The sequence below is a fragment of the Saccoglossus kowalevskii genome, chromosome 8, assembly GCF_978046115.1.
Source record: "Saccoglossus kowalevskii chromosome 8, keSacKowa6.1, whole genome shotgun sequence".
Lineage (NCBI taxonomy): Eukaryota > Metazoa > Hemichordata > Enteropneusta > Harrimaniidae > Saccoglossus > Saccoglossus kowalevskii.
The window spans coordinates 20,747,705-20,772,650 of NC_140648.1; the positions used below are offsets into that span (position 1 = coordinate 20,747,705).

Sequence of the window (24,946 nt, forward strand, 5' to 3'; positions counted from 1 at the left end):
GGTTACGAAATTCTCGAATTCAATCGCATTTACGAAGAAAAGACATTATCACAATGGTCTTTCATTGCTCCAAACTGTTCCTTATAGAGTTTCAGTTTGGCGTCGATTGGAATGAACTTTTTGATGACCTTTCAAGAAACATTCAATACATGTTGGACATTTTTTTTATATATCAACGTTCATCTAAGAAAATCAATAGATTCTTAATCGCAGATGTTTTTTTTTTGACTATTTTCAAATCGATCCCATCATGAAATACATCTGGCTTTCCAAGAATCAGAAACTGAAATTTATTAAAACTGGTCCGAGCCTTCAAATAAGTGTTAATAACTCAGTTGGTAGCGGAATGAAGACTATTTTCTAAAGTAGTTTGTATATTATTAATATTCCAATCTACATGGCACAGCTGATTATTGTCGGAGTATAAGTTTTATTTAAAGAAATATAGTTCAGAAATATATTAAGAAGGACCGATCCAGGGTTTTCTGAACAATTTTGCCATTCTGAAAATTTATCATGCATTTTGACTCGTTGCAAATAATTATTTGGGTAATTAAGAAATAATTACGTCATGATTGTTGATTAAATTGTCTCAATTGGTGGACGGAAACGATATACTTGTTTTCCAGCTACGGTGAGTGTTTACGACTCGAGCGTCTCCATGGTAATATTGTTTTATGACCTTATTTAGTGAGTTTTTCATATTACTGAACCATAATATATAATTGTTTGTACTCTGCAATCGGGTGCCTGGATCTAACTTACAACCTTCCTGAGACTGGTAAATACGTTGATAATCCTCGGGGGCGGAGCTACGTCACAAGACGTTCCACGCTGCTAAGACGCGCACCACTGTACGTGCATTTATATGGGCTCTGTGCGCGCTGCTGTGGAACGCCAGTCGAGTTAGTGAAAATTCGAGAAAACAACACAAACTCAACTTTGAAGTAATCCTGAAAAACCAAATTTATATATGTTACACACGTGGGGATAATCTTGTTACACTGTTCAGGGAAGTCTCAACAACAATCCCAAAGTACCGTTTTCTGTGAGTTTTGGGGCTTTGTTTTCACCGCGAGGGTTGCCAGGCGGTGAAAATGCCTGTATGTCCGCCCTCGAGGATATATATATATATATATATATAGTACTGGGATCTATTACTGGTACTTTGAGCATTTGCGCCACCAACGGCGAACACGTGTAATTCTTGTAAAACCAAATGTTATCGCCATCTGGTAAATAAGTCCGTCATGTCGACTCGAACCATATATTTTTGGCACTTCAATATCTTCACACCCTATGTCTGTATATGTGTGTATGTGCCATATATTTTTATCGGTCCTTTACTTTTTTTTGAAAAAAACGTCATCGCAACCGCTATTTTCATATTGGAGTTCTTTTCTGGTTCGGTACGGTTTTTAACTGATTTTCACCCAAAATCCAGGTGAGTACACCCCCATACATAATTTTCAATTAAATATGGCTATTTAAACCAACAGAGTAACGACAAAATGGGAAAATCACAAATACTTTGTTGGACTGCATTACTGGCACTTTGAGAATTTGCCCCTCCAACGGCGAATTCGTGTAAACCGAATGGTATCGGATCATAACGGAACAATGGGAAATCGCAAATTTATTTGTTTTGTTTGTATTGTTTTTGTTTGTTATTTATTGTTCTGGTAGGAACCAGTCTTTGTCATTTATTTGAATGAACGTTTTGCTCACTAAATGCATCAGACACTAGTAATTTATTTACATCGGTTAACATGTTTAGTTCGTAGTTAGTATCGGGAACATTTAGTCACAGTTATTGAATCGTATTTATTCGTATTCTTTCCGCATATATACACATCCTTTTAGTGTTAGTTCAATGTGTTTCGGTTTGATATTGCAAGTAAAGTTATGGAAAACTAGCACAACCTTGACTGCTTTAAGCCATTTTAATGATCAAGGCCACTTATACTAACGTAATAGGAAACACTCATAATTATATAGTCAGCGCCAAAATTTGTTCACATGGCGTGAATCCTTGACGGTCTATAAATACTGTGATTTCTTTGTAATTACCAGTTGTTACCAAACTAGCGATGATACATGTTATGTTCTCCAGAATAAATACTATCCATAGCTGAAGTATAACGTCTCGCTGTCACTTTATCCCGTAACTACGTATTGTGTATGCACTACCAGGCTCGTTAAGTTTCGTATCCTGCTTTCAATTGTGATATACACGACAGTTAGTATCCGCCCTCATATCCACACAGTAAAGTCACTCCTCCAATGGAGTCATTTTGCTGAAAAGTGTACCTTGAACTTTCATGGAGATTAGTTAATTCTATACGCACTCTTAATGATGTTGGTTTTAAAATACCTGCCTGGTAGGTTTCTTGTGTCACTTCGTAGCAAATCATTAATTACTGTAAAACATGTCTTTTTCGCGAATATAGCGAGAGAACTGATTCGCTAATTCAAGATGTCGCTAATGACTTTATTATCAATTCAAAATGGCCGCCAAACAAAGAAATCAACAATGACAAGAGAGATTCGGTAAATCAACATTTCGCTATTACGTCATTTTACTACAATTCGCTAAAATTGCATGCCGCTTTTTCAACATGTTTTACAGTCCATAGCCTGACATTTAGTCGTGAGTAGCGCCCTCGTCGGCCAATTGGCATCAGAGCACCGCGGAGGGCGCAACTCAAGCGACATTGTCAGGCTATTCATTGCATTGCGGTGTATTTTTCTCCGTTTGTTTGATGATAATGTTGAACTGCATATTTAGGCACATTTTTTCTACGAATTTTAGTAAAGTAAACAAAGTTAAGAAATGTGTGAAACCCATGAAAGGTGAACAAAAATGAAATGTAAGTACTTTTTGTGAAAATGTTTGTAAAATACTTTACACGTGCACAATTACATGCCTGTTTCTTCATTTCCAACCAAGTGTAATGATGTCATTTAATGATGTCATCATTGGCACAATCATAAGCAGACATTTTTAAAAACGGCTACCGTATCCGAATGAAAAGTGGCGGCGTTTATATGTCCTTTTAAATGTGATAAACTTTGTCAATTCACGAAATAGTCTGAAGTCGAAACAACCAACCGTAACTGCTAACGAGTGGCTATTTGGTACCACGACACTGTAAATGTACATGCCTACGTGACAAACAGCATGACTTCAACTCAGTGACCCATGTGAAACCGAGTAATGCCGGGGAAACTGGTTTAGTGGCGGAAATATGTTTGGAATAGAGGAAAATGGTACGAAGATTTATAACCCATATTTGGTCAGTGACCCCGGGCGAGGTCAAATGTACTTGACATGTAGTAGAATGTAACAGTGAATACGCAGCGAGCGTGGCACGTGTCAGTGTAAATGTAATGGTTTATTTATGTATAGTCGATTGTAACATAAAGATAAATACGACTTGTTTCAAACGTCGGGATATTGTCGACCTCCATGTGTATAAAAAATGATACAATTTAGGAAACGGCCGTTCGCTTAGGCTATTTTTTCGGGGGTTTTATTTTTAATCTTATGTTTTTTCATCAAAAATATGCCGAATTTTGATGCCAAAAAATAATTTCACTGAAACAATCCTTCAAGTTCTAACTCATTTCCAAGTAAAAATTAAGTACTTTACCGTACGCGTCTTTGGGAGTTGCATGTTTGTGCGACTAGAGTGGAGAGATTTTTACACAAGGCGGTCATTTTTGTTGATTTCGCAAATCAAACCCAGATCATGTAAGCTAGCAACTGATGGAGAGAAAAACATCGAAAAGACTAATATTGAAGTTAGTTTCCCGGTGACGATTATGAAATAAAATAAATCATTTGGGATCTCAAGATATTTCGTATTATTATCATGCCATCCCGTGTTATTATCACGAGATCTCGTATAACATTTGTTTTTGTAAATTATAATTCATAGGCACAGACGATTGTGATGTTAGTATTGATACAAACAGGGTTAATTTTATAATGCTCCAAGTAAATTTTTTTAATCATTTCATATCCAGAAAATTTATTTATGTAATTATTTGTTCATTATTCATTCATAAAAAAGAAACATTAGTTGAAAACGGCAATAACAATTGTCGGGACCGAACAGTTTGGCATGCGTGAAATATCGTCACGCAAAATACGTGTTGAAAGTGTCATGAATCAATAATACTAAAATTTGTATTTGGAAAGTTGTAATAAGTTGAGACCACGTGTGTATTATTCATAATTTAATACACGGTGTGTGTCCGATCCGTGTTGTACGTGATGGAATTCCCAACGCTGACTTCACAATTCACTGAAATAACTGAATACGAATGACGAGTCTGTGATTCCCCACTTCACTGAGTCGATGTGCATCGCTACAAGGGTCACGGCCTGTATAGAAAGAGAAACGATAAATAATGGCATTCTCTAACCTTGTCCCTGATTGACCCGGCTTAAAGATAGGCGATACTGCTAAAACATAGGTTGTACAAGTACTTGTAATATATTTCGGGGGGTTGTTCACTGGCTGCTGGCTACAACAGTGTAACCCGGTACTGCCAATCTTTAACATGCTGACGTATTACACCGGTCACGTGATTTACAGAACGATTAGCCAATCAGTGGCAGCGTCACAGCGGGTGTTTACCTGTTGGTTTGGAAGTTTTCATCAGCGTTTCTTGCTATTATCATGATGGATCGAGACATTTTAGGCAGTGAACTTTAAAACAGCAGGGGTACGGTTGTATCATCCTCCGAATCGCATGGTTTCGCTAAAGACGGCCATTCATAACAGGCCCACGAATGCAAATGTTGAGGCTTCGGTTGAATAAATGGTCCTAGGCTGGCGAAGATGGGGTTGTATATTTGATAAACCACCGCCATACATACTACATACATTATAACTCCATGTGGCTGATGTGGGCTAGCAGTGATGACCACCAGGCTGCCTTTGTCGTCCCGGGCTATATTTTACAGATCTTGGTCACTGTGATACCCAGGGAAGCCATAACATTGAGTGATGAGTCAGGGTACCACCGATTGGTTGTCCTACATACCGTCAGACAGTACGAGTGCCTACCTTGTACCGACGGTGCATCGCGGCCCTTACCCTATTGCCGTTTGTCGTTTGATTGCTATGTATAGTACGGGCCGTTTTTTTAAAGTTCAGCTCAAGACGGCGTACGTGCCTATCCCATCCCAATCGCAACCATGGAGCTTCTGCGCCCAATACTACGCAGGTGATCGAGCATGCCGGCAATCTTGTAGTTTATGCTCAGACTATTTTATAGTAGTCCGAGGTTTGTACAGTAAGGTCAATGATGCTCTTTAATAGTAGTACTCACATCTTTTCAGCGATTGAAATTAAGCTATAAAGCAAATATTTGTAGTGAATTATCATCAATTCGGCGTTCGTAAGAGTATACTATAAAATCATGAGGTTTTGTGTCATAAGCCGTATTTTAAAAGTGAAAGTTATTTGGTCTTAAAAATAGAAAGTATTCATCGCAGAAGTAGAAGTCGAATCCTTCCCACCTACCGTTGGTCTTAGGAATATACAATACTTTATGTGGATTTTTTTTATATTTGCTAGGTTTTTTGTTGTAAACAATAAAAATGCTAGTAATTGAATTCGCCCCATGATCTAAATAAGGAGGAGTACGCCCACGCCCTTTGTCCTGGCGATACCCGGAAGTGACATCATAGCAATAAGGTCTAGTGTGGAAGTGGGTGACTGAATGCACTGATTTACGACGATCCCCGGCTGATTCAACGTAATACAGGAAGCCAATTTCTGGGAATTACGCCAGTAATAGGAATGCATTAAAGGAGCTATTATACACTGGCGGGAATTTCCCAACATTGCTGGGAGCTTGCACTATATATTGTGAATGGCACAGTGACCGAGGCATTCTGATTCGAAGTCTGGTACAGAACAGACCTTGTGACTACTAGTATAACATTACATTACGCGCCCGAGAAAATAATTAGTCGTGATGGATGGCTTCGGATGCGAAAGATCGTCGTCTGAACAATATCTCGAAATCGCCACGAATAACGACATGAGAACAACTGAACAGTATGTCAACGTGGACGATGGAGTTTTGGGCAACAGTTTCGGGAGACTTGAATTCACGTCGATTCCCATCACGGACACGCACGAAGAGTCACAAATCGGCGAAAATGTACAAACAACTACGTACGCACCCACAACTCAGGTCAGTGTTGAAATGACAGACTCTCACAAAACAACCAAGTCGTGCACTAGTACTACGAGTAAAAACTATCAGCCCGTGAATGGACACTCCGTTAAACGAAGACAGAACGCAAGTGATATCAAGCGTGACACGATGAACTACTATCACAAAGTGACTGTATGTATTTACATAATGGCTGGTATGGCGATGGTCGCATGCGTAACAATGTGGTTACTCAGTGTGATGTCAGTGTACAGCCCCCAACGCGACTTACCGGCGTGGACTCTCACGATATTAGCTATCTTTCTTATCGTTATTGCCGTCTTCGTCCATACTCGCGAGAAAAAGCAGAGCAAAGAACTGAAGGAAGCGTACAGTGATGATGCATTGCAAAATCAAAGCCAAGGTCCCATTTACATTGGACGACATCCAGCTACTCTCACTTCCGATCACATTCTCTGTGGTGACAAACTCAAAGGTTTTCAAGTTTGAACTATAGAAATTAAAATACGGTATGTTGTCATCTTATCATTTTTTATTGTGACAATTCTGCTAATGTTTACTGGCTTTGATCGCAGGCAGTGATATTCATTCTAACTTGTCCGTAAGTTCTGTTTTGTTCGGTTAGAAGAATAATCCCCTCGAACGAGCTGCGTTGATTTGTCAACTTAATTGAAACGTCATAATTGTCCCCGAAATTCGGTGCAACATTTTAAAGTTCTTTCAAATTATTGATTTTGAATAAAATGAACAGAAAATAAGGAAAACATGACGCCCGTGGAAACGTGTATTTATGAAAGTGAGAAAAGTTTACCTTGGTGGCTAAGGAAAGAAAAATGGTCGTCCCATGTTACGTATGTGTTACGTGTAATTGTTTGCTGCACGGCGACCTTCGCGCTCAGGCTTTCAATATAAGATTCGCATCACATGTCGTATATAACATGAAAGAAAGCTAGAGCAAACTGTAAGAACGCTAGTTTTCTAATTTAATGAATGTTTTAATTACAGGAAACAAAGTTGAATTAGTTTGGTAACCATTCCACCATGTTCTAGAAGCAATGTTACGAATTGAGAGAAGTCCAAGGCAGAGATATGCTAAACACTTATTTGAAGACATGATGATGAATTATATCGTTGCAGTTGACACCGGGCTACTCAGTCGTGCTACTTCGTGAGGGCGTGGTCACACCGTGACGCAATCAAACTTGATTTCTACTGATAGAATACTGCCAGATAGACTGGGTCCAGTCTTTGGGTTGCCGTTTGTGTTTTTATTTATATTTTATATGAGTTAACCATATTATTGATATAATGAACATCAGATATGATTATTTTATAAATAATTAGTTTTCACACCAATTATCAATAGTATCATGAAATTTCGCAATCAAATCTTTTATAAATGATGGTGTAATGCATATATTTGATCTATGATCCACAATATGTGATGCAGTCCCAGCAGTTGAGGCAATCATTTGGAAACCTGCTATTGAGACTGACTGATTCCACTTCCGCGTCAGCTTACTGCGCGACCCTGGTGATTTGTTTATGTTATAAACATAAATCAAGTTAGCGTCCCGCAGTGTATTTTCCATTATACATGTATATATAAATAAAAGGTTCTCTCGCCTTCACATGGGGGGGGGGGGCGATTAATTTGTTTCAAGTAACATTGGATTTGCCATAGACTAAAATGTGTACACCACGGAACCGATTTATTTGATTTAGTGAACGATTGTGGTACATTAAATGTGAGCAACCCGGAAGGGCATTTTTTTATTATATGTATATAATGTGAGCCCACGGCGAGCTTGTTTCCATTTTTATAAAATAATGCATTTTGTGGGTTTTTATAACTATGAATTCATTTATCTGTCTGGAGTAATCCACGATTTATCAAACTATGTTGTATACATAATCACAACACGGCGATTGTAATTTTCTTATTGCTTTGTCTTTTTTTTATAAATAATCGATGACCAAGCTAATATTATTTTTAGAGTGCACTGTTATATAATATAAATGTTATTTAAGACTAATACATTATTTTAACTGCGTGTTGTTGATTATTATTATTTATTTATTGATTTTAAAAACTTGTTATTTTATATGTATATAAAGAAACAAAATCAATTGTATGTGTATAATACTATTATTATAAATGAAATAAGCCTGTCGTTGATGGCGCCTTTCAAATCAAGAGAGTGTGGTGTGGAATATATGAATTATGCTCCCCAAGCGACCAGACAAACGATAGATATACTACTTTGCGTGGTATGTAAGGTCAATTTTAGAGCCGGATCCCACAACATTTCATTTTAATCTACCATACTTCTTTTTGTTCTTCCATAATTATCTGCTAATTATTGTTCATCTCATTTAGTGTTCACAAAGGTGTGTTCCCTTTCGTCTGGTAACTTCAAGTTGATTTCGCGTTCACGGTCGCTAATTCCCGAGTTCCTCCGCCGTCCCTCAACACCAGGACGGTGGATCCACGAAGGGACACCAGTGTTCACTGAAATCGTGAAGCTAGTTAGATTAAAGGGCAGTGGTCGTGGATCAGCGCGTGTTCAACTTTCATGTAAAAGCATGTATTTTGCACGCGTTGTATACATCGCTATGAGTCCCATGTCGAACAGAACGCGGCGCGACGACCATCGCCCTTTCAATGTCACAGTCCAGTAGCTCGATTATGACATAGCGTACTTATGTTTACCCAAGTTTACATGTAAACAGTTTTCGATGAAAACATACACTAGTATCTTGTTATCATCGTAATAAAACACGGGGGCAATATTCATTTACACATGTTGGTGATCTCACACATAGTAAATAAAAATCGCACATTCATTCTACTTGTTAGTGTTATGCACATTAAATGACTGGGGTCAGATTCAAGGTTGTGCAAACGCTTGTTGTTATTAATTATTAATTGAATAATAAACTTCATATTTTGATGTTTGTTAGCAGGTGCACACTTTTTGCGGGCAATTGTCCATGCATATTGCCCCCCTCTCCCGGTAGAAAACAATTTTTATTCCTTTTACTGTGATTGAGGGCGCTGTATATGCCAAAGTGGAAAGGTCAACTCTTTGACCTCATATTACCATATTCGTTCTTCAGATGATTGTTTACCACCAAACTCCTTGGCGTTCAGTGTTTCCTACCCGACGACACGGACACGTTACGATTCGCCGATACACGAGGGAGTATTCAGCGTACGACACATTAATTACTGGGTAACGAAGATCAAACGCTTCACCGGAAAATTTCCGGCGAGGTGTACATTGTCCTCGTCTCGCTGGATGGCCGAGTGATTCGATGAAGCGAGCGCAGTCATTATTATCTAATCTTCTTCAGCTTGGCAATGAAAACTTGTCGTAACTATCTTGTCTTGTCTTGGTAAGGCTTTTGGTTTTACACAATGTACGTACTACAGGTAGGTATCATAGATGTTTGTGTCAGTAAACAAATGTAATTGTATGGTATATAAAGCTGGATTATTTTTAATACTTCACACCACGTTTGTAACGATAATGAGACATACAAGGAAGAAAATTAGCCACAATTACTGAAATCAAGATAATTAATTTTAGTGTTTTACGTGAAACAAAGCCATCGCACATGTTTTTCTATTATTCTCTGCATTTCAAGGTGATTTGTTCGACCTTGAGAGATACTCTTAATAATTATTAAGACTGTGGGTGTTGGAGAGGGATGTGGATTTAATTAAAGAGGAAGTAGAAATGATACTGTAAAATACTTTATTTTCGCTTGCAATTAATTTTCACTGTTTTCGCTGAAGAATGATTCAATGAAAATACAATCCAGCGAATATACCTTCTTTCATATATATAACATTCCACTTGTCAAAAATCAGCGAAAATAAATTCCATACAAGACATCCAAAAAATCTTTTCAGTGAAAATTAATTCCAGCTAAAATAAAGTATTTTACAGTACCACGCAGTCACTTATGGCCACAACTCACATGCAAATTGTTGACATTTAAATGTACTAGCATCTGTAACCATGGTGGTAAACATACTAATTTCTATTATCTTGACTTGAAATATGTCCACTGTTACATCTACATCTATATATAGTCCTATATGTTGTACAACAGTCGTTATACACATGTAGTACTAGAGCCTTATGGAACATTTTCCTAAATGTGCTTGAAGGCGCAGACACAACACCGACTGCATTAGTTCGTAATCAAAATCCGTGATATATATAGTACTACATATATGTATGTCTTACAATTGTGGCGAGTGGTTCTTAGATTTTGCTGTTGGTCTATATATATCTACTTGTGCCTCTTCTCATCCTTTGACACAAAATCAATAAAAAAAGTGATGAAACATCCCAAATCGCGCCGAAAATTTTTCAGAAATAATGAGCATGGACACAAATAGAGCTATGGACCCACAGCTAACTAAAATTATGTAATCTTGAGTCTGTTTACCATACAAGTAAATGCTCTGTTAGATCTATGGTTAGATTGAAATTTACACATATACTTTTAATACTTAATTGATGTCTATGGTCAAAATATGTCGTATTTTAATTAATGACCCAGCGCACAATAAATGCCATTTTTTGTCTATTGTGGATATTATAATGAGAAATTAATTGAAGAATATAAATTAAAAGCCCTTCATGTATGCCATGAACAGAATTTTCAGATTTGTACGTTCAAATCCATCATGCTAAATCGATGTGGATGTCTAGATCTGTCAAAATAATAAAAATAATAATAATGTTTATTCAACCTTTGTATCGGCACCATGAAAACAGTAATACATATCTTTAAATTACATTCATCATTTCTTTTCTATAATGCCATAAATCAGTTACATATATTCCTAATTAAAGCTGATGAGGTAATTCCCACATTTTCATTTATGTTCCATAGTGTATCACCAAAAAGGAAATTGAACTTATAATTGAAGTGTTAATACAATACAGTGCATAAGTAAATATAGAAACGCCTGCTTATAAACAGATACCAAGAGGTAGTATATTTACTGTCACTTACCGTGGAGATAAATAGTCTATGTTACCTCTATGCCGTACATTACATAACAGGGATTTCTACTTTTTCTTCTCTGCCCTTGAATTTAACCAGGTTTTCAAGGAAGTCTTGACAATTTTAAAATTGGCATACAATCAGTACTATGATATTCATAGCTGTAGACAGTATACAGGTTTTTGATATTTTAAACAGTGAAATATGCAGGATCACTGGATCTCTCATCAGAGGTGTTGTCTGTGCACTAATTGGAAACATCATGATCATCCTTGCCATAGGTCCATTATCACAGACAGACTGGAACAGGAAGTCAGTAGAAAGCAAAGGTTTTTTAATTAGCGCGGGGGGAAAGTTGGTTAGCCTAGGGGAAAACAGAGGTGTTAATCTGAAAATGATTGTGATTGGTCCTGGCAACATTAGGGGTGATCGTGACGTAGCCCCGTTTTTTTTTAAATTATTATATACCGGTATTCAGAATGGGGGTTTAACACATTTATGTTTTTTGCTTGTTCAGGGAGAGATGTTTGGGCGATGCAACTTTAACAACGTCTGCGACAAATGTGGTACTTGGTGAGCTGTATGATATAGCTGAGGAATATTGTACAATTTCTAAGTAATTTACAACCATTGTCATAATGATGATATATATAATAGTAAAACCTGAATTCCCTACAGCACAATATTCCACACTTGAAATGCACCATGTTGTAACTCTGGGGAGTTGTACATTCATGGTATATGTCAATTTTATTACTGCAGGAACCAAGATAAATTTATATTAACAAAATGGTATCTCCCTATCTTGGAATATTACATGAGCCTTTGGATGATTATTAGCAGTATTTGTTATGACTTTGCATTCAACCAAATCTGCTATTATATAAAAAGTCCCACTATATATTTTGATGGGGGTGTTTGAATTTAAAATTAAAATGTACGCTTGTGATCAAATAATAATTTAGTTGCATTGAATATTTCTCGCATATTCTCTTCACAAAATCTGATTGAAAAGGGTTTTCACGAAGAAACATCGCAGAGAAAATTAAACATCTGCAGAGCACAATCTGCAATATGAATCAAAATTATTGGCAACAGGGCATGATACTTACAGCCAAAAACTAAATTTGAAAAAAAAAAAATTGAAAAACAAAGTGAATATTGTATATGATTTTTATCACCCAGTAGCCCTGGTGAAAATTGGTTGTCCTGGGTGCCGACTGTCAAAACAAACACACTATGAAGAATGTTCTGAAAGATAGCAATATTCCAAGAGAAAATGAAAGGGAGATAGTAGTTTTTTATGATCAGTTTATTTCCACTGTAATGTCAATTATTAGGCATGGTATCACATGGTGTTCAACATGACAGACTCTGCTCTCTTAATGTCAGCTGGTACATAACTAATTTTTCCCAGATATACACATACACGTATATTCATAGCCATTATTATTCAGCATTTTTTCTCAAGGATTACAACATCAAAGACAAAGTGGGGTCTTAATACAGAAAATGAAATTAAAACCGATAACTTCACCTCTGATTTACAATTTGAGTTTTTTTGACTGATATAATCTGTACTATCACGGTTATAACTGTGATATAATGCACAATTAAAATTTCCTGTTGTCCTCCAGCCAAATAAGGAGTAAACTAACAACAAACAAACAAGTTCTGCCTGTAATAAACTTACCAGGTATTATTTGAAAAAGGTATTTTTCGAACATCCTTCAGTTCACAAAAACCATTCAGACCTAATATAAAAATTTACTTCTCTGTATAGTTTTCATTAACTTCAAAAATTAATTCGATTTAATTGTAATTGCATAACTTAAAATTTTGAAGTCTATTATTGATTTATTCATGAACTAAACAATATACCTTAGAAACGTCTGTGTTAAAACACTCATTGTGACTACTAGTATATAATTGACTGATAATAAAGGCAATCATGATTTCAATAATCAGCATACAATCAACACCTTAACTCTGATACTGTAAAGTACTTTATTTTCGCTGGAATAAATTTTCGCTGAAAAGCTTTTTTGGGTGTTTTGTATGAAATTTATTTTTACTGATTTTTGATGAGTTGAATGTGAAATATAAGAAAAAATGCGTATTCATTGGATTTTATTTTCACTGAATTATCCCTTCAGCGAAAATAAATTACAAGCGGAAATAAAGTATTCCACAGTACTCTGGGAGATTCAAAAAACCTGTTTATTCCTTCTTTTTTTTCCCCACCTGCACGCATAAACTTTGAAAAACTGATTGATTTGGATAAATTTGTATCCTAGTCATTTTTAACCTAATTTGTTCCAATCAAGAACATTTATTTGGTGATTTGAAAAAAATGAAACATTGTAGCAGATACTAATCAGGAGAACGTTTTGTGATTCAGAGATAGTCTCCATTTTAATACCAAAACCAACTGATTTTATCTTCTTTTTTTTTGCTGGCGCAGTAATCATTGGAAAGTAGGAATATGTATCATATATAAAAAAATTACTATAAAACTGAATAGGATGTATATGCTTCATGTACAACTGTATTACTGGTAAAATATGAAATCAGATAAAAAAAATTAGAGCATACCTACATCGGATTTTAATCAGATAGATCCTGGGTTTCTATTGTGTTAATTGCTCTGTAGTTCATTATTTCTCAAAGACGGACCGGAACAGGAAGTCAGTAAAAGACAAAGCATTTGTTCATTAGTGTGGGGGAAAGTTGGTTAGCCTGGGGGAAAACAGAGGTGTTAATCTGAAAATTCATTGTCTATTCTTGTTTGTGATTGGTTCTGCCAACATTTGGGAGATCGTGATGTAGCTCCATCTTTGAGAATAGGGTAGCAAGTTGAATTACACATGTACCAGAGCCTACATAATACTTTGTCTCCATTTATTGATTACGGAACAAAGCGTTTATAATCAAGCGTGAAAGTCAGTAGCAGTTTTCTTTTGTATAAATTATTGCTTATGTTACATTGATATTAATGTGTGCTAATGAGCATATGAACACGGAATAATTTGTATTACTTTAATAGAAAACACTATCGTTAATTGTCTGTGAAGAAATAGGTGGGGTCATTGTACATCGTTACAGCTTTGCTATATCATGTAATTATACGCTTTACTGATAATATTATCTGCTATTCCACTAAGTATAAAATAGTATTAGCCACAATGTTTCACTTATCACATTTGTTTTAGAGAGTTAATGGACTGGGGGAAGATTACTGTAAAACCATTTATTTACACTGGCATTTAAAATTCACTGTTTTGATGTTTTGTGCAATTTCACTGTGTTTTAATTTCACACACATGGCAGGGAAACAAATGCGTTCTATTGTTATTTTACATGTTCATGTGGATTTAATTCAGAGGATTTTACTTATCAGCGAAAATAGCAAAATTAAAACCCTGTGAACAAATAATGTGTTTACGGCCATATTTTGTTGACTGTCTTCAACCCATTTTTCTGATACTCTGATTAATTTTGTTTAAACCATTTGCAAAGCAAGGAATAAATGATAAATGTATGTCAATTTGCTTTTAGATTCAATAAGTTTTGACCATTTCCTAAATCGAGGGAAAAATATATCTCAAGCAATTTACTGTTTTTCCAAGTGACTTGAGTGGGTTATTTTTTACTCAGGCTAGTAGTCTCAAATATCATGATAATCATTTATTTATTTTTTGGTATCAACTGACATGCACATTGCAAACATGCACACTCCAAACCATATCGATAACATGGACTATTTCAATTCATTTTCAAGCAGTGCATATCCTGAACTTGAAGACTTTCCTAGAATTCATAGGATATATACCAAATATGGAAGTCCTTGAAAAAAAGTGAATGTTGAATTTGAAACATGGTTTTTGATAGTTCTTTTTAACAGTTGCTTTTCAAAAAGCATGAATTATATAACCCCCACCCGACACATAACCTTGGTTACATTGAAATGAAGAGAGGAAGTTTTCATTTTAAGCCTTTGTTACTCATGAGCTTCTGTGCCTTACTAAATTATGGCCGATTTACCCAGATGAATGTAAAATAGTACAATTAGTATTATATCATCACTACAGTTTGGCACCCTTATAACATTAAATTGTAAAACAGTATCTTGATACTTGTAGATCATTTACTATTGATTATTACTATTAAAAATCTGATGCAGATCTATCATTCCCTGAATTTTCACCCACTAGTTGTCACACGCATCTCACTTGGTCATTAATTCTTCAAGATAGATTGGTTCCTGTCCGTGAATGGTTGCGTATGTTATGCACGATAACAAGAAAATTATCCGCTGCTCAACCAGTGTAACTATTTTAAAATTTGTGTGATATGACAACAAATTTCTTCTTTCTTGTAATGTGCCTTGCAGCGAAATTTTCAATGATTTACATTTTTCAATTCAAACTCAGGAAGACCATAGAGTAAGCTATTACAGTAATCAAAAAGAAATGTTACAAATACGTATCTCAGTTCTGTTCAATGGTGGTTCTGTATATTGTGAATCTTACTAATTTTACTAAGTGCCTATGCTACCAATCTTCACAGATGATGCATGAGAAGACATTGCCATATCCATTATCAACCCTAGATTCGGCATCTTCTTTGAAGGGTGCATTTCAAATCTTAACAATATAAGGAAGCACTGCAATGCCACTTGCAATAAACTCTGAGGACTGAGGAGTAATTCATTATTTCTGTTTCTTATCATTTTGAGGGTGAGTTTATTATCACGCATACAAATACGGATTTTGTCAACACAAGATTCTATCTGTGTGGAGGGTGGAGCTCCCTCACAAGTGATATATAATAGAGGGTATCATCTGCATACATCATATATCTCAAATTTACAAAATAGTCCTGTTTATAGTCTGCACGTTCCTTCCGAAGATTGGGACGAAAATAGCCAAATCTTTTGAGTAAAAACCGAAAATTGACTCAATTAGGGTTCATTTCCAGAATTATTGAAAAAAATTAAGAAAAAAGTGCAGACAAATTTGGGCGAATAAGTCTGGTGGTGAAAAGATTTAAAAATGCAATATTGACAAAAAATTTAATAGTTGTCTGAAAATATGAGTTATGAACGAAAAATGTTGCATTTGTAGGAAGTACAGCAGTATTTGTTAGATGAAAAATCAAAAACTCTGAACGCATGTGCAGTGATTGTTATTGTATGTACCGGTACATCAACAACTGGTGCACATACGTATTAGAGAATTTTATTGTTTCATCTAATGAAAACTCAGATGTGTGGAACAGTGTTTTCATGTCACGCTAAATCATATTATTATACATCTGTCATTGTAATGCAATAAGTTACAGCGTGTTGTAATTTTGCGGTATTGCACTGGGTATTTTCATCCTACCATATTAGAAAACGTAATTTCCAAATATGGAACGATTATGTGCGAAAGCGTCCTCTAATAATAACAAAAAAAACATGGCTGCCCCCAGGGTTTGACCGGACTCCACAAAAAGAAGTTCGCTATAAAATCTGTTCAAAACTTTTTGGATTTTGGCATTCCCATGATGTATCCTTGGAAGGAAAAGATGTATAATAATAATAATAAGGTTATTACGAGGATGCTGCAAAGTATGCACTCAGACAGTACGCAGACAGCTGCAGGTTGGCTGATATTCCCTGAGTACTGTCTTCATGCATACTTTGCAGTATCCTCGTAATAACCTGATAGTCCAGTGAAACATAATGTACCAAAGAAATAATATCACAAATAATATATTCTTGTCCATATTGTCCTGGGGACCATCCCAATCATGGGAATGTATTTTAACATAAGAGACCCAACACAGACAGTGAGTGCTTGATGGTACTGTTGCTATTTGTTGAGTTTTATTATATTAGAGCACACCCCACAGAACTGTAAACTGTTCTTTTCTCAATTTTCACAACTCCATTATTTAAGGTCATTTGTGAGAAGAACAAATTCCATGAAAGTCACTTGGTGTCTTAAATAAGACAGTGAAATTTTCACTGCTACAATCGTGAAAATTTGTCACTTGCAGTTCACATTACATGTATGTATACGATATAAGAAGACATGTTACTGGTGTTCGTTTCACTTTCGCTCTACCAGTGTATGTGCATATATTTACAGAGGCAGATCCAGAAATTTATTTTACCTATTTTGTTTCTATGTAAAAACAAATATAAACCAGAAAAAATGAGATTATACAAATTTTAGGAGGGTTCATACGAAGAACCTAGCAAAGCTCTTCTGTATCAGCGCCTGATCTATCTGTAAATAAAAGCCTTATATTCATTATCATGGTGTTATTAGGTGATACTACACGATGCCAGTCAAGTACACTATTATGATTGAAAAATGGTGCTACCACGGCACTAACGATGCTACTCACTAATAAATATACTACAGTACCGGTATTAATTATGCCGACTGACTACAGGTTTATGTTGAGTAGGTCATGCAAGATGTATGAAAAGAAGCTCTTCAGCCTTGTTTCCATGGTAATGGTGGTTATGTATACAACGTAAGAGCAGCTTATTATGACTGACAAAAAAATGATCATCCTTCCATTTTTTTTTCCTTCGAAAATGAAAAAATTGATTTAGAAATACTAATCTAAACTTGAAAAATTAATTTTGTTAGATTATTAAATTTACAGTTGCTCTAGAAAGTTTTATCTTTATCTGCCAATGATTTATTTACTTTTTTGGATTAGTTTATATCGGGCTGATGATTCTATTACGAGGGTGTTGTCAATACGATAACTGAGACTTATTTACACCACTTGATCCAGCTAATTAATTATTCAAAATATATGCAAATTAGATATCCGATACAATAGCCTTTGACAGAAATTTTAAATATGTTACTGAAGAATGGAATTGTTGAATAAGTAAAATTTACACAAATACAGTGTCTGCTGTGTTGTGATTGGTTGGCTATCAAACACCTAACAGACCAATCAGAGAGCAGCTTGTTTGTTGACAGGTTTTTTCAACGTATCAAATTCTTCCTTGCATATATGCTTTGACTCAACTGTGTCTGTGTAGTGTTGAAAACAATCTTTCGAAAAAACTGTTTTCCACAAATGACACTTGTGTAGAATGCACTCATTTCTCAAGCTTATTTCGCTCACTAACTAATAGTATTTTCATTAATGACTTTGATTTCTTTTGTCTTGGTTTCAGTGTCTCTCACGTAGGATAAATACAGCATCATGAACTTGATGGATTAAATGGGCACTCGTCTGACAAGCATTCCAGATTCTAATCTCTGTCAATTTCATATCAACATAAGGACGTTAAATTTCTGAAGATCATGTAGTATTTACGCATTGCAAGGCTGTACTACTTCTACGCTATATTTACAAGTAATTTAAAAAAAAAACGAATATAGGATTAAAGTGAATTATGTCAGGACAGGCTATATGGCGCGGATTCAAAATTTGCTGGTCTCGGAACTGTCCTTGTTTTGACTGTTTCACTGGAGATTGTTCGGGTGTCTGCATGGTGGTCATCTGCACTTGTACAATCGGTGTTTCGTTTACTCTCATTGGTATATTCGTGATGATCAAAGGCTACGTGGTTGATAATGACCCTTTCGTCCAAGTGGTTGGGCTTGTGGAATTATGTATCGGATTATTTTTTTGTTTCATCACCTGTCTCGGCGTAGCTGCTTTTTCACACACTAGAAGACACTCACCAGCTGTCAAGCTCCCACCAGAAGATGGCATGACTGACCTCTCAGGTCGAGAGAGACCTCCCTCAAGCGACTTCCAGATGTCGGTTATTCAGAATGGCGTGACACCGACCGGGACCACCCCATGTAATGGTGAAGAGCTAGATAGTACAGATGAAGTGCCTCCAACTCCACCTCTCATTGGAGAGACCCCGCTTGAAATCTCTGTTCATTCAGAACATTTTTCGGATACAGGAAGCGTATCATCGCACTCTGAACTTGATAATCCACATACAGTAGTTTTGGTACGTCCACGTCATAGTATTGTATCACTTAATGATGACTCACAAAATGATGAAGTCATAAAGAAAGAAGGCAATAAAAACAGGTTAATGCCCTGATTAATATTTAGTAGTATAGATAATTGGCCAATGAGTAAATCGCTTTATTTTTGCATGAGACAAATTTATTCCAGTGAATACCAATATTATAAAATCATCAAATCATAAAAAAAATCCTAGAAGCAAAAATTAAGCGGTTTACAATATATTGCGACACATTTTGCAATGTGTGAACAAAGTGCATATCACCCTGGTGTAAGATTACATAAATTACTTACATGTTCGCTTTCAAACTTGTAAATTGGGCTCATTTGTTTCTTTTTATGTATTTTTTCTATATTTGTTTGATATTATTGAGCCAAATAGATGTAGTTTATTATTAGCTACATATCTTGATAAAAAAAATTGGAAAAATTATTTAAAAAAATCATTTGGTTTAAAATTGGTGAATGGTGACAAAAGTTTACATTAAGTGCATTCATGCCATTTATTCAAAATCTTCAACAATATACACATTGTAAATCACCATGATGATTTGTTTTGTGTTTTGTATTTCTGTACAAAAAATGCATAAATAGCTTATCCTGTTTAATTTCTGACCATATATTATAATTTTGGATGTGTCATTTAATACATCTAATTTCTGTTGATACTAGACCAGCCAATTCCTAATTTTCGAGTTGTTAGTTTTCTACGGAATTCCGCTAGAGGGCGCATCCAAAATACCCGGATGACGAGCCTGAGTGGGGTTGTTTTTATTGAAGTTCTGTATTCTTACATGCGTAAATCAATAGATTGGAAAAGCAAAAAAGTTCCAGAACTCCACAAATTTTTTCAGGATCGTGGTATAACTTGCAGCAATGTTCGTAAAGCTAAGCTGTTTGAACTTGTTGAGTTAGCAAACGAGTTAAATGTTCGCCAAGAGTCAAACAATCGTCGTCGTACTGTAAAACACGAGTCGACGATAACTCTGGTAGATCCGTGTAACGTAAAAACTTGGCAAAAAAAACTTCATACTTTGCCTTTGTGTTAAATAGCTGATATGTTCGCATATTTGTTGCATCGAAGTGACTGGACAACAGCCAGACTGAAAGAATATCGACTTATTAATGGTTACTTACTTCATAATTTCCGTAAAGCTTCATCAAGTGCAGAATACAGAATTTAATTTCATTATGGCAGAGTGTATTCGGCAATGATCCATGAAGGAAAATCCTTACAAGCCATGGTTTATTATTAAATCAAACTCTAAAATAGTTTCTGGTGTTTGTAACTGTGTAGTGTAAGTTAGATTTAATATTTTATTCACCAGGCGATCAGCAGATGCAGTTATCATAAATGGACACACGTTTTTTTCCTTTCGTAGTTATTTTAACTTCAACTTCGCTAAAAATGCCATCATAAGGATTCTGAACAAGAAGATCGATGTGGGAATCGGCAACAAGCGAATTTTTCATCAAATCCGGCTCAATGTTTTCGTTTGCGCTCATCTCGGGAAGCTGACAGAGTCTTCGTTTTTCAATCGATGTATAACTGCGGTTGAAAGACGGCTGTCTCCAGTTATTGAACTAAAAAAATACTGGCGCAGGATGGAAAATGCCGTGAACAAACCCGGGAATATAGTTTGGCGTCCACTCAGATTCCCGACGACACATTCGAATCCACTGGCGTTGAAGTGTTGGACGAAAGAAATGTATGAAAAGTTACGCCTTTCATCTCAGGATATTTCGCTGTTTTTTCTTTTTAATCGAACCCAAGGAATAGTCTGGGGCATTACAATGCCAGTTAACAATTTTGACCAATTCTTGCAAAACGTTTGTAAAAAATAAGACTTCGGCAACAGTAACTACTAGTATATTGCTTAAAAGCAGACGCCGCTCAAATTTCAACCCCACCACGAACGTTGAACGGACTGTCATCCGGGTACTTTGAGAACGCCCTCTATCGAATTTCGTGAGAAAAATAGTAACTCGAAAATTAGGAATTATTCACTCTAAATTATTAAATATGCTTTTGGTCCGTATTACTTTATTTTTTGGCATGAATAACATTTCCCCTAATTCCAACGGGGACTATGTCATTATTAATGACTTGTTTTAATTGTTATGCTTATTGTTGGTGGCTATTAACGAACTGATAATCAGTGGCTGTGTACATGTCTGTCTTAACTCTGTACTCTGTTCTATTTTAGTAGCGACACAAAGACGACATCGAACATTTCAATATCTGATCCTGATGTGTCATTGATTGATGCGGAAGATGAACATGTGTGACGTTTATGAGACTTTATCAACGACCGAAGTATTTTGGTTATATGCGACAGTATTATCATTCCATCCTAAAGATCATTTTATCTACATGTTTAGAAAGTATTCAGACGGAAAGGGGGGCTTCTGCTACCCTCGGGGGAATAGTTATTTGAAGTGTAATGCAATAGCAGATCATGTTAGGGGAGGGGGTATTTTGGGTTTATAGTTTGACTCATTTACGCACTGGCAGTTGTGATAAATAAGTACATTTTTAAGTAAACCATATTGAAAAGTATATTGCTATGTACTTACCAAATAAGGAAATGTTTAATTAGGCTTTCGATGCATTTCAGCATCGAAAGCCTTTTGTTATTGTAATGTTTACCGGTATTATTCTTATTCTTATTCTGCCGTTTTTCAAAATTTCAAAACTCTTCTTCTCAAAGACGGGTTACCCACTTGTCTTGATACTTTACAAACATAATCTATATGCAATTCTCTAAAACGTCAAAGTTTCCGATTTTTGATATGTGACGTCATTCGGCCGCCATCTTGGATTAAAGGCGAAATTTTCAATGCAGTATTGCGCACCTTTCTGAGGGTCTGAGTGTTCCCACTTTTTTATGATAGCAGCAGTGGGACAAGGGCTACAAATTTCATAAATAAAAACTTAGCGGTCACGTGACTTTTTTTGCTAGAATTTTCGGAAATTTTGTTTTGCATCTCATCTGCATATTTTTTTACCAATCCACTAGCCCTGCATAAGTTTGAAAGATCAAGTGCCATAGTATTTATTTTTCCAAACGGCTTCTCCAGGTGATGAGCCATTTTTTAGAAAATGATTTTAGAATGTTTTTTTCATATTTTTTTATTGTGTCCTGCAAAGCATCATGGGAAAGGGGGGAGGGCCCTGTACATTCTGTTTTAAATATCTCAAGCACTATTACAGATAGGTACATGCAACCAGTGCAATATTGAAGCTATGGGATAAGAGATGTGACTAACCTATTAGATGACCATATATGGTCATGTGACCTCATTAAATATGCATGTCTCTAATATCTCAAGTACTATTCCATGTACAAACATGGAACAAACGTTATATTGAAGGCAATGGACAAGAGAATTGACCAAAATATTTGTTGACCATATATGGTCATAGAACTCATTAAATATGCATGTCTCTAAGATCTCAAGCACTATTGCATATACAAACATGGAAATAGCGTTATATTGAAGGCAATGGACAAGATAAATGGCTAAAATGTTCAATGATCATATATGGTCATAGAACTCATTAAATATGCATATCCCTAATATCTTAGGCACTATTGCAAGTATAAGCATGGAACCAATGCTATATTAAAGGCATTGGACAAGAGAAATAGCTAAAATGTTCAATGACCATATATGGTCATAGAACTCATTAAATATTCATATCCCTAATATCTTAGGCTCTTTTGCAAGTACAAACATGGAACCAATGCTATATTAAAGGCATTGGACGAGAAATAGCTAAAATGATCAATGACCATATATGGTCATAGAACTCATTAAATATGCATGGCTCTAAGTTCTCAAGCACTATTGCATATACAAACATGGAAATAGCGTTATATTGAAGGCAATGGACAAGATAAATGGCTAAAATGTTCAATGATCATATATGGTCATAGAACTCATTAAATATGCATATCCCTAATATCTTAGGCACTATTGCAAGTATAAGCACGGAACCAATGCTATTTTAAAGGCATTGGACAAGAGAAATAGCTAAAATGTTCAATGACCATATATGGTCATAGAACTCATTAAATATTCATATCCCTAATATCTTAGGCTCTTTTGCAAGTACAAACATGGAACCAATGCTATATTAAAGGCATTGGACAAGAGAAATAGCGCGAAGATGTTCAATGACCATTTATGGTCATAAAACTCATTAAATATGCATACCACTAATATCTTAGGTACTATTGCAAGTACAAACATGGAACCAATGCTATATTAAAGGCATTGGACAAGAGAAATAGCTAAAATGATCAATGACCATATATGGTCATAGAACTTGTTATATATGCATATCCCCTATATCTTAGGCAATATTGCAAATACAAACATGGAACCAATGCTATATTGAAGGCATTGAAAATAAGAAATGGCTAAAATGTTCAATGACCATATATGATCATAGAACTCATTAAATATGCATATCTATAATATCTCGATCACTATTGAAGTTAGAGATATGAAAATGCATGACTAATATCTTAGGCACTATTGCAAGTACAAACATGGAACCCAAGCTATATTAAAGGCATTGGACAAGAGAAATAGCTAAAATGTTCAATGACCATATATGGTCATAGAACTCATTAAATGTGCATATTACTAATATCTCAGGCACTATTGCAAGTACAAACATGGAAACAATGCTATATTGAAGGCATTGAACAAGATAAATTGCTAACATGTTCAATGACCATATATGGTCATATAATTCATATAGTGTAATCAGTTCACCATGCTGTGACTAGATCAACATACATTGTGATCAATTTGCCTACAATATATAGCAAACGGATCACAGTACATGTCTCCATCACCCTAGATATCACAGAAGTGTAATGTCATAACTCTGTTGCATAAATGCAATTCAGTGCTAACGCAGGCATAGCATCGAAAGCCGGTAATCGCTGCTTGCAGCTATATTTTAAATTATAATTCTGTGCGCTGCCCATCGTTGAAACGCCACATCCTGATTGGTCGATTGGTACCACATGCATCCCTGTTATCAGACAATAACTGCATGGTCAGTGATTGAACCGACAAACAAGAATGTATGTGACTCAGCAATGTTCAATCCCCCCACACACCCCCCGCCCACACCCCACCATTTGTACAAACCGTTTAAACAACATAACTGCATGAATTTTTCACGTTAAGAAATTCTGGTATTTTCCATGATGTAGTTTATGAATGTTCACACATAACTGAAATACAAGTGTCTATAACACCTTTATCACCCTGTCGATTCCTCCATTCTCATTTCTTCATTGAGGGGTATTATTTTTGAAATAAAGCAATTAAAGCTTGATGGGAATAATGCACTTGCCTGCATCTCACTCACATTCTACAAATCCATGTCCTTGCTCTGTTGTCTTTCATTTCCTAAGTACATAGGATTTAGAACACTGAAATGTATGATTAAAGTACAGTTTAAGCCAGATAAAAGTATAAACTTATACTTGTATACAAATGGTGGAAAATGTGTTGTTTTTTTTTAACTAGTACATGGATGAATAAGTACAATAAAGTGTACTTTAAGGCATATAAAAGTAAGTACAATCGTATATTTATAGACACACATACATAACAACAATATTATATGCCTTAAGTTAAGAACAATTTGTTATACATGTATTATTAAAGTTGTATATTGGAA

At 35.6% G+C, this 24,946-nt stretch overlaps 2 protein-coding genes and 1 long non-coding RNA gene across 4 annotated transcripts; 2 read left to right on the forward strand and 1 right to left on the reverse strand.

Annotated features, from left to right (window-relative positions):
* Positions 1-4,005: 4,005 nt before the first annotated feature.
* On the reverse strand, positions 4,006-5,038 carry LOC144350696 (uncharacterized). Its single transcript, XR_013420310.2, has 2 exons — positions 4,647-5,038; positions 4,006-4,390 (listed from the first exon to the last, which is right to left on the reverse strand). It is a non-coding gene; the product is annotated as an uncharacterized LOC144350696 (long non-coding RNA).
* Positions 5,039-5,717: 679 nt separating this feature from the next.
* On the forward strand, positions 5,718-8,328 carry LOC146739381 (uncharacterized). The gene is made up of 2 exons (XM_085502952.1): positions 5,718-6,707; positions 7,204-8,328. Exon 1 carries the CDS (start codon positions 5,995-5,997, stop codon positions 6,685-6,687), a length of 693 nt encoding a protein of 230 aa, XP_085359078.1. The 5' UTR covers positions 5,718-5,994; the 3' UTR covers positions 6,688-6,707; positions 7,204-8,328.
* A 984-nt stretch (positions 8,329-9,312) lies between these two features.
* Positions 9,313-24,946, forward strand: LOC144350695 (uncharacterized). 2 transcript variants are annotated; one of them, XM_078008797.2, is made up of 3 exons: positions 9,313-9,634; positions 18,422-19,299; positions 21,444-24,946. In XM_078008797.2, the coding sequence occupies exons 2-3, from the start codon at positions 18,644-18,646 to the stop codon at positions 21,523-21,525; spliced, it is 738 nt and encodes a 245-aa protein (XP_077864923.2). In that variant the 5' UTR covers positions 9,313-9,634; positions 18,422-18,643; the 3' UTR covers positions 21,526-24,946. The 2 variants fall into 2 exon arrangements, with proteins under 2 accessions (XP_077864923.2, XP_077864924.2); XM_078008798.2 differs by having other exon boundaries at positions 9,313-9,621.

Excerpts from the sequence above, each read along its gene's own strand:
- LOC146739381 (XM_085502952.1), top strand. The coding sequence starts at position 5,995 with ATGGATGGCTTCGGATGCGAAAGATCGTCGTCTGAACAATATCTCGAA.
- LOC144350695 (XM_078008797.2), top strand. The coding sequence starts at position 18,644 with ATGTCAGGACAGGCTATATGGCGCGGATTCAAAATTTGCTGGTCTCGG. Across the intron at positions 19,300-21,443 it reads AAAGAAGGCAATAAAAACAG|TAGCGACACAAAGACGACAT; the intron begins GTTAATGCCCTG and ends GTTCTATTTTAG.